Genomic DNA, 13545 nt, shown 5'->3' on the forward strand with positions numbered 1-13545 from the left:
ATCTTATATACAAGAAGAAGGTTTCTCCATGTGGATTTATTACACCTGACAGTAGAGATAAACTTGATTTCAAGGAAATTATCTATTGAAATACTGCTGTCTTAGTTTCCAATATTAATTGCAATTAAATTTCAGAGTTTAAAATTACTCTCCTGTAAAATTACAGAAAAATGCACATATCATGTTTTGCTAGTCTAGTCTAGAAATTAATTGCAAATTCGGTACTCATAAATCAATAACAAAACGAATTATGATTAATATTTGTATTAGAATAAATTCATGCCTTCTTGGTGATGGAGAGAAACTGGTTTGGTACTAACTTTTTGAAAGACATGTTGGTTCAGAAAAGTGTGAATACAATTAATAATTATATATAATAAATTTTCAGTCAAATACACTTTTCAATTTGTGAGGTCAGATAATCTGTTATCAGATAATCTGTTATATCACAATATTTAATACGACTTTAAAAAGTCATCTTGAGGTGCATGAGATGCAAACAATTAAAAAAAAATAGGTGATAAGTTGATCTAGCAATTAATAATATAGTAAGTAATGCACGTGCTGGCATTTACAATTATATAAGTTTCGTGCCTCTTGAGGTAAACTGTACATGGTAAAGCTGAACACTGATGCTAGATTCTCGTGTGTATATAAGACAAGGAGAAGGCACAGCATGATATTAACCTCATACAATTAAAGGCTAAATATTCTTATTAGATCGTGTCATTAAAATTAAATTTGTACAGTTTGATATTAACTATGTTAAAATGTTAAATATAGTGTATAAATTTAAAAGAGATGGAGAAAGTAGTGATGCAGATGCTGTTGGTGGGAGAGCACGCAGTCTAACTATGGCATTCACCACGATGAATTAGAAATGGAAATTCATTTGGTAACTATTGTGTCGCCTCTAATTTCCCCCTAGTTTTGCGAGATATCAAGTGAATTTATTCGTGATAGGTCAAAAATATTTCATATGGTACGACAGTCTTATGTTCCTCGATGTGGTCTTTGTATTATTATTCCAGGTAGCTATTTCAAGCAATTTATGTAAAAACTGCACTTGAATTTTCCTTTCATTGGTTCTTTGTTTTTAAATTTTATTATATTCCATCCTACGTTTCCTATATCTAAAATGTAACCTCCGTCATTGTTTCGTATAATTTCATATGGTAGAAACAGCGGAGTACATACCCTTTGGAGATTTTGTGCCATAACATAGAAATTTAAGTCCATAAACCATGAGTTCCGTATCTCAAGTTGTTTGTGTAGAGATCTTTTAAATTCAATACAAATGTTTCCGTGTTTTTCATTACCACTCTGTACATGAGGTCAGCAGTCATCTGGAAGGCCTTTGCTGTCCATTGGCTGCTGTGCAATGAATAAAACTAATATAGGCCCATATTATTTACTGGGTTATGGAAATTCATCTCACAGAGTTCGTGGAATCATGGGATAGATTATAAGAACTAAATTGGAAATTTCACATTTGTTTCCTAAAGAGTATAATTTAATTCTTTCACAATGGTTGAAATGTAAACTGCGATACGACTTTAAGTTTAAAATTTGGAGAAAATCCTTTTACCACTTCTTTTATCATTGACAAAGTACAAGACCTGCAATATAGGGGATAAAGTGTATCAAATATTTTAGCGACAGAAACAATTTTTATTTTGATTTAGAAAACTTGATAAATAGTCATAATTTCATGTGAATTCCCATTTATTTATGTATTAATTTCGTTATATATATTTACGTATTTTATTTTGTTTGCTTTTATTTATTTACTAGCCATACCTGTGCACTTCGCTGCACTTGTTATAAGTAAATATAAAGTAATTACATACATTAATTAAAATAGGACATTTTGTCCAGGAAACATCCGTGTTTGATAGAAGGATAAATCGTTTAATATGTTACTTAAGCAAATTGTATTTAAATAATTGAAATACGATCATTTTGGTCCAGAGAGCACTCATTTCCTGCAAGGATAATTCCTTTAACATGTTTCTTAAATGTTATTACATGCAAATAATTAAAATATGATCATTTGGTTCAAAGAATATCCTTTTTTGGTGCAAGGATAATTTAACAGTTTTCTAAATTAGTCTTGACTGCATCCTTTAATAAATCACTCCAAATTAATGTCAATATAGAGTGGATTGTGTACGAAGATAATTTTTATGTTAAACTCACTGTGCATTTTATTTTTCTTTGTTAAGTTTATTTATACACGCTTTAACATCTGTGGTTATGTCGCGTGTTTAGAATGTCTGGGTATACCAGTAGGCCGTTTTTACTCTTGTTGAGTTCCTGTTTGTATAGTGTGTTGTAGATGGCTTGTGTTCACGTAACTATAGATTTTGATTAATGTTTATCGTATCTTAATTGAGGTGGTGATGAATCATGGCATGTAAATTTCCAATCTCACATTTGTCTTTATGACTAAAGGAAACCATGAAAAACTCCAGTCAGATTGGTCGGCCACAGATTTTGAACCCGTGACCTCTCAAATGCGAGTCTCAAATTCTACCGTCTGAGCCAACTCGCTCGATTGTGCGTCATTGTTTATGTGAATAAAAAAAATGAAAATGAATGTGATACATAAATATTATTTTAAGAAACGAATATGGGTAAATTATGAGCGCAGGAACATCATTTCATGACACTTTTTAAAATAACTCAGCTGCATTGAGCTCTATGGTAAAATTCTTATTTTAATATCATATATGATGTATTTTTGGTCCAGTAAAAATACTCATCTTTATGACAAAACTCTTAAAAATACTATTATGTTCTGTGGACAAAAAGAAACTAAAGTGTACAAAATTAGAGTATTTTATGTGAGCCAAATAAAGTTGCGCAATGAAAATATGTAGAAGGAAAAAGAGGGAATATATGAAGCAAATGATGGTAGAACTTAATGAATGGGAAAAAGAGGAGACTAAGAAATTTTATACAAGGAAAGGATATCAGCCAAGAACTGACTACTGTTGGGATGTAGCAGAAAATTTGATGGGAGATAAGAATGGAATAAAGGATATATGGACAGAACATTTCTACGAACTACTAGGAGGACATACTGTAATAGAAATGAGAATAATGAAGAGATTAGTGTAAATGTACAACATTACGAAGGTGAACAGCAATTGGTACCAAATGAAGAAGAGTTAATATCTGCAATGTACTCAATGAAGAATAACAAGGCTCCTGGTGACGATGGTATGGTAGCAGAACTATTTAAATGTGGTGGACAAGATTTGGAATTACGTATTGTCAGACTTATTCAAGATGTATGGATTAAGGAGGAAATTCCAGATGACTGGAATAGAGTTACACTTCTGCCAGTACACAAGAAAGGAGATAAAACTCTTTGTGAGAATTATAGGGGAATAGCTCTGCTAAATGTTGCATATAAAATTATGTCCAAGTTAATTGTGAATAAAATATCTAAGATTGCAGAAAATTTGGTTGATGAATATCAAGGTGGTTTGAGGAAAGTAAATCTACCAGCAAAAAGATATTAATAATTAGAACCATTCTGGAAAAATGTTGTGAATTTAATGTGGACCTTCATTTACTATTTATTGACTTTAAACAGGCATATGATAGTATTAATACAACGTCTCTTATAGTAGAATGGCTCAAATGTTGGCATATGCTGATGAAGTACTGATTAATAGATCTGTGCAAGATTTACAGTCGAGCTTTACCCAACTAGAACAAGAAAGTATTAAAATGGGTTTGAGAGTGAACACTAGTAAAACTAAATATATGATAGCTACAAGAGAGGAAGGTAGATGAATACACTGTAATAACATAACAATTGGAAGGAACAATTTTAAAAAAGTACAGAGCTTTAAATATCTTGGGAGTGTGATTACTGATAATAATATGGTATTGACAGACGTTAAAGAAAAATTACAAGCGGAAAACAGATGCTATTGGGCCTTACTTCCTTTGTTACGATCTAGGGATCTCTCAAGAAATGGGAAAAAGAACATCTACAGAGCAATAATCAGACCAATGGTTACATATGCTTCCGAAACCTGATCTTTACTAATAAATGAGGAAAGGAAAATTGCAGCGTGGCCCTCCACCTTCGGGGTTTGGCGAAGGGCTAACAACCCATTACCATAAAAAACAACTTGTTACGAATCCATACAATACAGTTCAGGATAACAGACAGGGTTTGGAATTGAACGGGTTACATCAGCTTCTTGTTTATGCAGATGTGTGAATATGTTGGAAGAAAATCCAAACGATTAGGAAAAACACGGAAATTTTACTTGAAGCAAGTAAAGAGATAGGTTTGGAAGTAAATCCCGAAAAGGCAAAGTATATGATTATGTCTCGTGACCAGACTAAAGTACGAAATAGAAACATAAAAATTGGAGATTTATCCTTTGAAGAGGTGGAAAAATTCAAATATCTTGGAGCAACAGTAACAAATATAAATGACAGTCGAGACGAATTAAACACAGAATAAATATGGGAAATGCATGTTATTATTCGGTTGGGAAGCTTTTGTCATCTAGTCTGCTGTAAAAAATCTGAAAATTAGAATCTATAAAACAGTTATATTACCGGTTGTTCTGTATGGTTGTGAGACTTGGACTCTCACTTTCAGAGAGGAACAGAGATTAAGCGTGTTTGAGAATAAAATTCTTAGGAAAATGTTTGGGGCTAAGAGGGATGAAGTTACAGGAGAATGGAGAAAGCTACACAATGCAGAACTGCACGTATTGTATTCTTCACCTAACATAATTAGGAACATTAAATCCAGACGTTTGAGATGGGCAGGGTATGTAGCTCTTATGGGCGAATCAGAAATGCATATAGAGTGGTAGTTGGGAGACTGGAGGGAAAAAGACCTTTGGGGAGGCCGAGACACAGTTGGGAGGATAATATTAATATGGATTTGAGGGAGGTGGGATATGATAGAGACTGGATTAATTTTGCACAGGATAGGGACCAATGGCGGGCTTATGTGAAGGCGGCAATGAACCTTCGGGTTCCTTAAAAGACATTTGTAAGTAGGTAAGGAAAATGGCGGCATGGGAAAGGAAAATTCTGAGAAGAATATATGGGCCCAAAATGGAGAATGGAAAATTAGAACTAACAAGGAACTTTACGAGATATATGGTGAACCGCAAATAATGGGAGTAATTAGAAGTGCAAGGTTGAGATGGGCCGGCCATGTTGAAGGAAGTGAAGAGAGATCATTATTGAAAAAGATTTATAGAGAGAAGCCGGATGGTAGAAGATGTGTTGAGAGATCCAGGAAGAAATGGATTGAAGGCATTGAAGAAGATATAAAGCAGATGGGTATAAGGACATGGAGGAGAAGAACTCAGGAACCAAGAGAATCGGCTTCTATTGCTAGGCAGCTCTGTTCCTTCAAGGTACGTATTTGCAATGGAGTAAATAAATAAAGTTGCAATAATGAAGTTATACAATATTTCGACAGAATATCAAGTTTTCTGTGTGTAAAGATCTATTTTCATCTTACCTTAGTCCTCATACGTAGCATTACATTCATCTACAGAAACTACAAAGTTCAAGTAGTGAAGGAATTATCCAATTATTCTCCGTTTGTTGTGTGCAAGGCCACCTTAAATAGACGGAGTTATTTGTTTTCATTTCATTATAGTCTATAATCTGAGGGGGCAGTGATAAAATGTATTGTTATTTTAAAACTCTTGTATTTCCTTAAGTATCAGTCCTATCAAAATTTTGCATAGAGTAAAACTTATCGGAAGTCATTTTTAAAGAAACTTTTGTTATGTAACATTTTTCACAAAAATTAATAATAAGCGAGATATTTCGATTTACTTAATTTAGCCACCCTTATTATCCCCCTTTTAAATAAAGGATTCTGAATGTCATATAGCCTAAAATCTGAGTTAAAACGAACTTAATTTATATTCCAATTTTCATCAAAATCCCTTCAGTCATTATCGCGTGAAAAGGTAAACATCCAGACAGACAGACAGTGATTTTTGGTCTCAGGATGTTAACACCAATTATTTTTGGAAAAGTGAAAATTACCAGAAAAATTTCGATTACAGATTTATCAATTTTTTATTTTTAATTAATTCATTAATTCACTAATTTTTTTGTTTCTTTTTTTTTTGCTACTGCTGCTGCTGCAATGGCGTAACAGCCCAAGGTCGGGCCCTAGCCTCTTCCAACATCTTCCTCCATTCTTCTCTGTTACGTGCCAGCCTTCTCCAAGCTCCAGTTTTCAAGAATACCCTGACGTCCGCCGTCACTGCATCTAACCATCTATTGCGAGGCCTTCCTACAGGTCTTCCACCATTGATCTTATGCCCCATAATTCTCTCTGGTATTCTCGATTCTTCCATTCTACTAACATGTCCAGCCCATTCCAGTCTTCTCAGTTTCTATGTATGTCACCAAATCTAACTCTTTATATTTCTCATACACCTCGTTATATCGGATCCTCCACTGTGCATTTTCCTGGATTGGGCCAAAAATTCTTCTCAGTACTTTCCTTTCAAACCTGCCCAACATCATTTCTATTTTGTTTGTTAGGACCCATGTTTCACTTGCATAACATAAAATATTTCTTATAACAGTATTATAAATTCTTAATTTAGTTCTTTGATGTACTGAATCCGACTTCATGATATCTATTAAGGTATATGTACACCCACAAAACGCAAAATATAACTACTGTAACTTTATTACAAAACAAGAATGTAATTTTATCGTTTCACAATAGTCACTTTCTACAATTTAATTCTATACACTCCCGTCAACAATGGGATTTCCACTCCACACAGTAACACAGTATTCGTTATTGCACTCCACACAAGACAATGACAATTTACTTGGATTATTGAGAACAACAATGAACTGTTAATCTTAACTAATGTTCACAAAGCACTATTTACAAATCAGAACTGTCAGTTCTCAGTTCACAGTTCGTTTGCCTTGGCTAATTCTTCTAGCTCAGTCACTCAAGTTCACAGTATCTCGAACCCCAGACCTTCAGAGACAGTCCACTGAACTTCGAACTCAGGTCCCCCAACTGCGGTCCACTGCACTCGAACTCAGGGCTTCGGATGCTCACACAGCTGTGGACACACTCAAGTCGAACTCCGGTCTCGAAGCTGGCTTCACTGCTACACAAGACTGGCTGGCTTGCTGTCCAACGATTACAACAACGACTACTCACTAACTTGCGTCTCCTCTTTTATAACCAAACCATAGCTTCGAGAGACTACGATTTCGCGAACAGTCTTCAAATACCGAGAGGATGACGCCTGTCCATTCTTCTCTGGATTTCTCCCCTCAGTCACCAGCTGCTTACTTCCCCCTCATCCTTCGTCACATCCGCGCCTCCCCTCCAGACCCGAGAGGCTGCAACCTTCTTCACCACGTTTTCTCGTGCACCCCCGACCTCTGTGGGACGCGATCGACTCCCGACTGTCACACTATTTTAGTAGAGAATTTCCTTCCCTTTAATTTGATATATGAATTTTCGATTTATACCTGATGGTTTTTCAGATAAGTCCCATTTTCCAAAATTCTGCGTCATCATCAGCCACAGTTACTTCTATGAAGATCACTCCAAAAGTAATGCACAACATGTTTTAAAATTTAATTTTTATTCTAAACCTTTACAATTTATGTAGGTCATAGATAATCCATCCCCCTTGTATTCAAATTTATTTTAAGTTGTTCCCGGGAGTGGCGCCATGATGGCACTTCTTCAAGATGGCTGCTGTACTTGACATTCATCAGAAGCAACGTGCTGTTATCGAGTTCCTGTGCAGTGAGAACGAGACAGTGGGAAACATTCACAAGAGGTTGAAAAAGATGTATGGAGATGCAGCTGTCGATCATAGTACGGTTAGTCGGTGGGCAAGCAGATTATCTTGTGAAAGAGGCCACTCCAATATTCAGGGATACTCCTTGCAGTGGAAGACCCTGCACTGCACGAAGACCTGACAACGTGCAGCGCTTTAACAACATGGCTGTGGCTGACAAACACGTAACAGTGAAAGAATTGTCACTCCAAGTTGGAATAGAAGAAGCAATTGTGTGCAGGTATTGAAACAGTTGGAGTTAAAGAAGGTTTGTGCCAGGTGGGTTCCGAGGATGTTAACAGAAGCCCACAAAGAAACCAGAAAAACAGTGTGCAGCGAACTTTTGGACCAGTATGAGAATGGTGGAGATGAATTTCTTGCAAGAATTGTGACAGGAGATGAAACATTTTGATCGGAGATAAAGAGGCAGACAATAGAGTGACATCGTGCAAATTCACCATAGAAAACAAATTCAAAACTTCGCCTTTGACAGGAAATGTTATGGCTACTATGTTTTTCGATTCAGAAGGACTCTTGCTTGTAGATATTATGCCACACAGAACCACCATTAATTCTGGTGCATATGTGACAACTCTCTAGAAACTTCAAGGTCGACCGAGTCGGTCGTGTTCGACCACATCGGGAGAAGCAGTATGTTCTCCTATTGCACGACAATGCATGGCAACATGTCAGTCACAAGACCACAGACCAGATCAGAAAACTTGGATGGACAACACTGAAACATCCCCTTTACAGTCCTGATCTGGGACCATGCGATTACCATCTCTTTGGTAAACTGAAGGAACAAGGCTTGAAGATGATGACTCCCTCGTGGATGCTACTAAAGAGTGGCTCAGACGTGTTGGTCCAGACTTTTATCGTGCAGGTATACAGGCCCTCATTCCAAGGTGGTGTAAGGCAGTTGAAATGTGCGGGGATTATGTGAAAAAGTGACGTATTGTTCCTGAAGGATGAATCTACATTCTATGAAAATAGCAAAGGTGTAGGATAAAAATATACATTTTAAATAAATATTGTGGATTACTTTTGGAGTGATCCTCGTAGCAATCAATCTCCTCGTACAGCATTGCTTGTAAAATAAACTTCTTTCTAGTCCCAAAATAGATGCATAGATATCAGGGCATGATCATTAGATTGAAAACACTTTTTTACTTAATGAAGTAATTTATAATCTTTTACTGTTAGTCATAAAACTGTAAATTTGTGTAATAGTGATGCTGTATGTCATTTTAATAAGAGTCCAAAAGTAGAAATTAAAATTCTAAGGAGGATGGGCATAAACCCTGGGACAAACACCATCGCAGTATTTGTTGCATCAATGGAAAATAGGAACAAAAGTGCCAAAAAAAAAAAAAATACATTCAACACCTGAAGTTAAAACAAGGAGGAGGTATTTGAGATGCAGAAAGAAGCTGAAACTGGACTGACATGAAGCTGCTTAATATACATGACATATGATGATGGATTCTTCTAAGCTCTGAAAGTTTGTGGCTCATTTCCTGTAAATAATAATTTTAGAATATTTAATTCTTTTAAACATGATATCTCAGCCAAATATGGTGATACCAAGAAGATATTGGTGTCATTTTTAAGCTTGAAATGTCCCCCAGTGCCTGACAATGAGTAAAATAACATTAACATAGCTAATAATTATCTATGGAGTTTTTACATGATTTATGGAACATAAAATATTAGTATAAGTTATATATATCGTAATATTTAATTAATGTAAATAAAAATAAAAAACTAGCTCTATGTCAGGCACTAAAGAACAATTTTTGCTATAAAACGGTGAAAAAACTGTGGCTCTATCTTAAAAACTGCATGAGCTATCATGTTTCAAGTTGTATGTCAAAATTATAAACAAAATAATTTTTATAAACAATTTATACATAATTTGAAGGGATCTGTTCACTTCATTCTCTTTCTGGTACCATTCTCAATTGTATAAAAATTTTACAGAGCAAAATTATGCAAAACAAAATTTTTTGTATGTAAAGGTGTACTTATACCTTAAGGCGAAATATGTTATATTTGCTGCGGTAATTCGTTTTTGTACCTCAATCATTGCTTGACTATCATTTGTTATATTACTTCCAAAATATTTAAATTCATTCACTTCGGAAAATATATCTTGAAATGTGTTCGGCTGGACTGTATGTCCTGTTTTATTTCTACTTTGATACATCCACTTTGTCTTGTCTCCATTAATCTGAAGGCCCACTTTGGCTGCTTCTCTTTCCATATCTCTAAAATTTCTTCTACAACCCTCATAGTACGTCCCATAATATCAACGTCATCAGCATAACCTACTATCATTGTTGTCTTATATAGTAGAGTATTATTAACATCTACTTTGGTCTGCTGCATAACCCAGTTTAAAACCAAATTAAAAAGCATAGGCGCAAGCCCATCTCCCTGCTCCAGGCCAGTGTCTATATTAAAAGGGGCTGACGTGCCTCCACAGATCTTAACTTTAGCCTTCGAATTTGTCATCGTCATCCTCACCAACTTGATTAATTTGGTTGGTATTTTAAATTCAATCATAATTCTGTATAATTCTTCCCTTGTAATACTATCATAGGCTGCTCTAAAATGTAGGAAAAGATGATGCAGACTAATGTTATATTCCCAGAATTTTCCTGCAGTTTCTTTAACTGTAAATATTTGATCCATGGTTGATCTTCCCCGTCAAAATCCAGCTTGATACTCTCCTATGATCCCCTCATAGTATTTATCTAACAGTTTCCTAAGTATATAAGTAAATATTTTGTATGTTGTGCTAAGTAAGGTTATACCCCTGTAGTTATAGCGGTCTAACCTATCTCCCTTTTTATATACGGAGCATATTATCCCCGTATGCCATTCCTCCGACATTTGTTTTTTTTTTTTTACAGTACAAAAATATCACTGTTCTTGATTCTTTTCATATACCTTTATGAATACTGTGACATATATATATATATATATATATATATAACCCATTGTAGGTACAGTATATCTCACAGTTGTACCTGAAGATGGGGTATGGTGTAGGTTTTTAGACATCATCTCAATTTTGTGATAGGAGGTTAACTTCAATAAATAGCATTATGGATGTATGTCGAATACAAATAGCAGAGATGCATAGCATATAAACGGGACTTTTATGAAATACAAATTTTTCATTTTCTCGAAAACCTGATGTGATAGGAAAGAACGAATTGCACCGCTGAACTCAGCATGAAAAATCCGTTTAGGAACACGCATTCATTCGGAATCATTTTTGCTGCAGAGCAGTGTTATCAATTCTCCTCTAGACATGCAATTCCGATATATTTTTCACTTCTAGAAGTAAATATTTCCTTTTTCTATTGTATGTAGTGGTTAATGTCTTGTTCTTATTTCACTATCGACTATATTCAATAAACTGTATTTCACATATGCCTTAATTAGCAATCAACCCCCAGCATGGGAACCAGAGCGCAGCATGTAGCACTTGGAACCACATCCATACAAGGTGTTATATTTTACATATACATTGTGTCCCTGTCTTCTGCAGGAAGGGAATTTATTGGATCTCCACGTGGCTGGAATAAAGACGGAATGCTTGGACCACAGCTGTGATCTCACATCAGATATTAAAGTTGAGCAAACTGCAGTGCCAACTGATTCTGTTACAACGAAGTGTAAAGCTAAGGTATGTGGATCCCATAGGTTGTGCTAACTGTTCCTCTGTATTCGTTTTGTCACAGTATAATTGAACTCAAAGGGATTTCAGCATGTGACAAAGCCATTAATATTTTCAATGTAAAATTATTCACACCTTTATTTCACTATACCTACCCGTAATTTCAACTATGGTTATATATTTTATTAGGTTATTTTACGACTCTTTATCAACATCTAAGGTTATGTAGCGTCTGAATGAGATGAAGGTGATAATGCCAGTGAAATGAGTCCGGGGTCCAACACCGAAAGTTACCCAGCATTTACTCGTATTGGGTTGAGGGAAAACCCCGGAAAAAACCTCAACCAGGTAACTTGCCCCGACCGGGAATCGAACCCGGGCCACCTGGTTTCGCGGCCAAACGCGCTGACCGTTACTCCACGGGGTGTGGACATGCTTATGTATATATATATATATATATATATATACAGGACCGCCGAGAAGGGGGGGGGCAAAGGGGGCAAGTGCATATGGACCCGTGAGCAGTAAGGGCCCATCATATTAAGTGAGTCTGATTACTTTTTATTATCACGAATAATTATTCACAGATACATACCAGTACTATAAAATCTTGTAAGAACATTGTTACATGAATCTGACATATTAACCAACAATAGTAGAATTAATACAAATTACCACTGCATTATGTAAATGTTTAACTTTTATATAATAGAATATCAGTTTCCCACATTAACAGTCATCGACGCAACACTTGAGGGCTCCAGGATTTGCCTGAAATTTGTTCCCATTTCTTGTACCGAACACGTTCAATTGGCTTGTCCTCTTAACTAACAACACCTGTCAGCCCACCGCAATATGCTAGTGGGCTTTTCCAAATCCAAGCCGGAGGAATATGTTTCCTTTTCAGTAGGGTCTACATAGTATGTTTCGTGACGAAACTTTCGTCTTTTCGTTGTTTTTCTAGTAAATTTTGTGTTACCAGTGGACAGTGGACAAGTAGAAGCATAAGTCGGGAGCTGAGAAGCACAAGGGGAGACAGAAAAATTGGAAGAGATTAAGAAAGGGAGTAGACCTTTGTTTGAAGTTGGAGTGAAATTGAGTGACCTTGGAAAACTAAAAAATAGCAGACAAATTGTGTCATTGAATGTGTTCGAAAACAAGAGCCTTTCCAAAAACAGTATTATAGTATTTTCAAAACTCAAGAATGGAGAATGTGTTCCCAGAGACTGGCTAGTGTGGAGTGAAACAAATCAGAGAAAATACTACAGTGACTGATTTGTTTCACTCCACATTAGCCAGTCTCTGGGAACACAATCTCCATTCTTGAGTTCTGAAAATAATACTGGAAAGGCTCTTGTTCCGTCACTTAGAAGGTTATTAGGCAGGTTGGGGGTACTTTTTCGAACAACACATTCAGTGACACAATTTGTCTGCCACTTTTTGTTTTCCAAGGTCGCATGTTATTTGCCATGACTCAGAGTTAGAAACTGGTGTAGGTAAATTTGTTTCACTTGCACATATTAACACATCATTTTTACTATTTTCATCTTGTATTGATTGTTCCGATAAGCTGACTAATAAAGTTATGGAAATTCAATTAGACCGTCTATGCTTATCTGTATTACAATTATAATTTATTGATTTCTTACATTAACGTTTTCGGTATCTCAGTGTACCATCATCAGATGTATTTATGATACTAAATTTAAACCTGGCCAATAGGTACATATATTGCGGTCTTGGATAGTGTGTGTGTGTGTGTGTGTGAATATACATACTATACCCATACATATTTACAGTGATTATATAAAACCATAAAACACTTATATACTATTGATATGTTAAAACAACCAATTAAGATCAATTTTAAAAACATATGATCATTGTTCTAAGACGTTATCTAAAATACTTAACACTGTGAATTTTATGAATGTTTATCGTGATGGGGCAACTAGTCGCTTCCTACTTGATGTAGATTAATTGCACTGTAATGTTGAGTATAAATAAATCTTG

At 35.5% G+C, this 13545-nt stretch overlaps 1 protein-coding gene across 1 annotated transcript in view; it reads left to right on the plus strand.

Annotated features, from left to right (window-relative positions):
• Positions 1 to 13545, plus strand: part of LOC138693261 (uncharacterized) — a 36377-nt gene that overhangs the window by 12472 nt on the left and 10360 nt on the right. Inside the window, exon 3 of the mRNA XM_069817102.1 lies at positions 11404 to 11541. Within this exon, the coding sequence (XP_069673203.1) occupies positions 11404 to 11541 (138 nt within the window). The remainder of the gene's footprint in view (positions 1 to 11403; positions 11542 to 13545) is intronic.

The sequence above is a fragment of the Periplaneta americana genome, chromosome 17 (assembly GCF_040183065.1).
Source record: "Periplaneta americana isolate PAMFEO1 chromosome 17, P.americana_PAMFEO1_priV1, whole genome shotgun sequence".
Lineage (NCBI taxonomy): Eukaryota > Metazoa > Arthropoda > Insecta > Blattodea > Blattidae > Periplaneta > Periplaneta americana.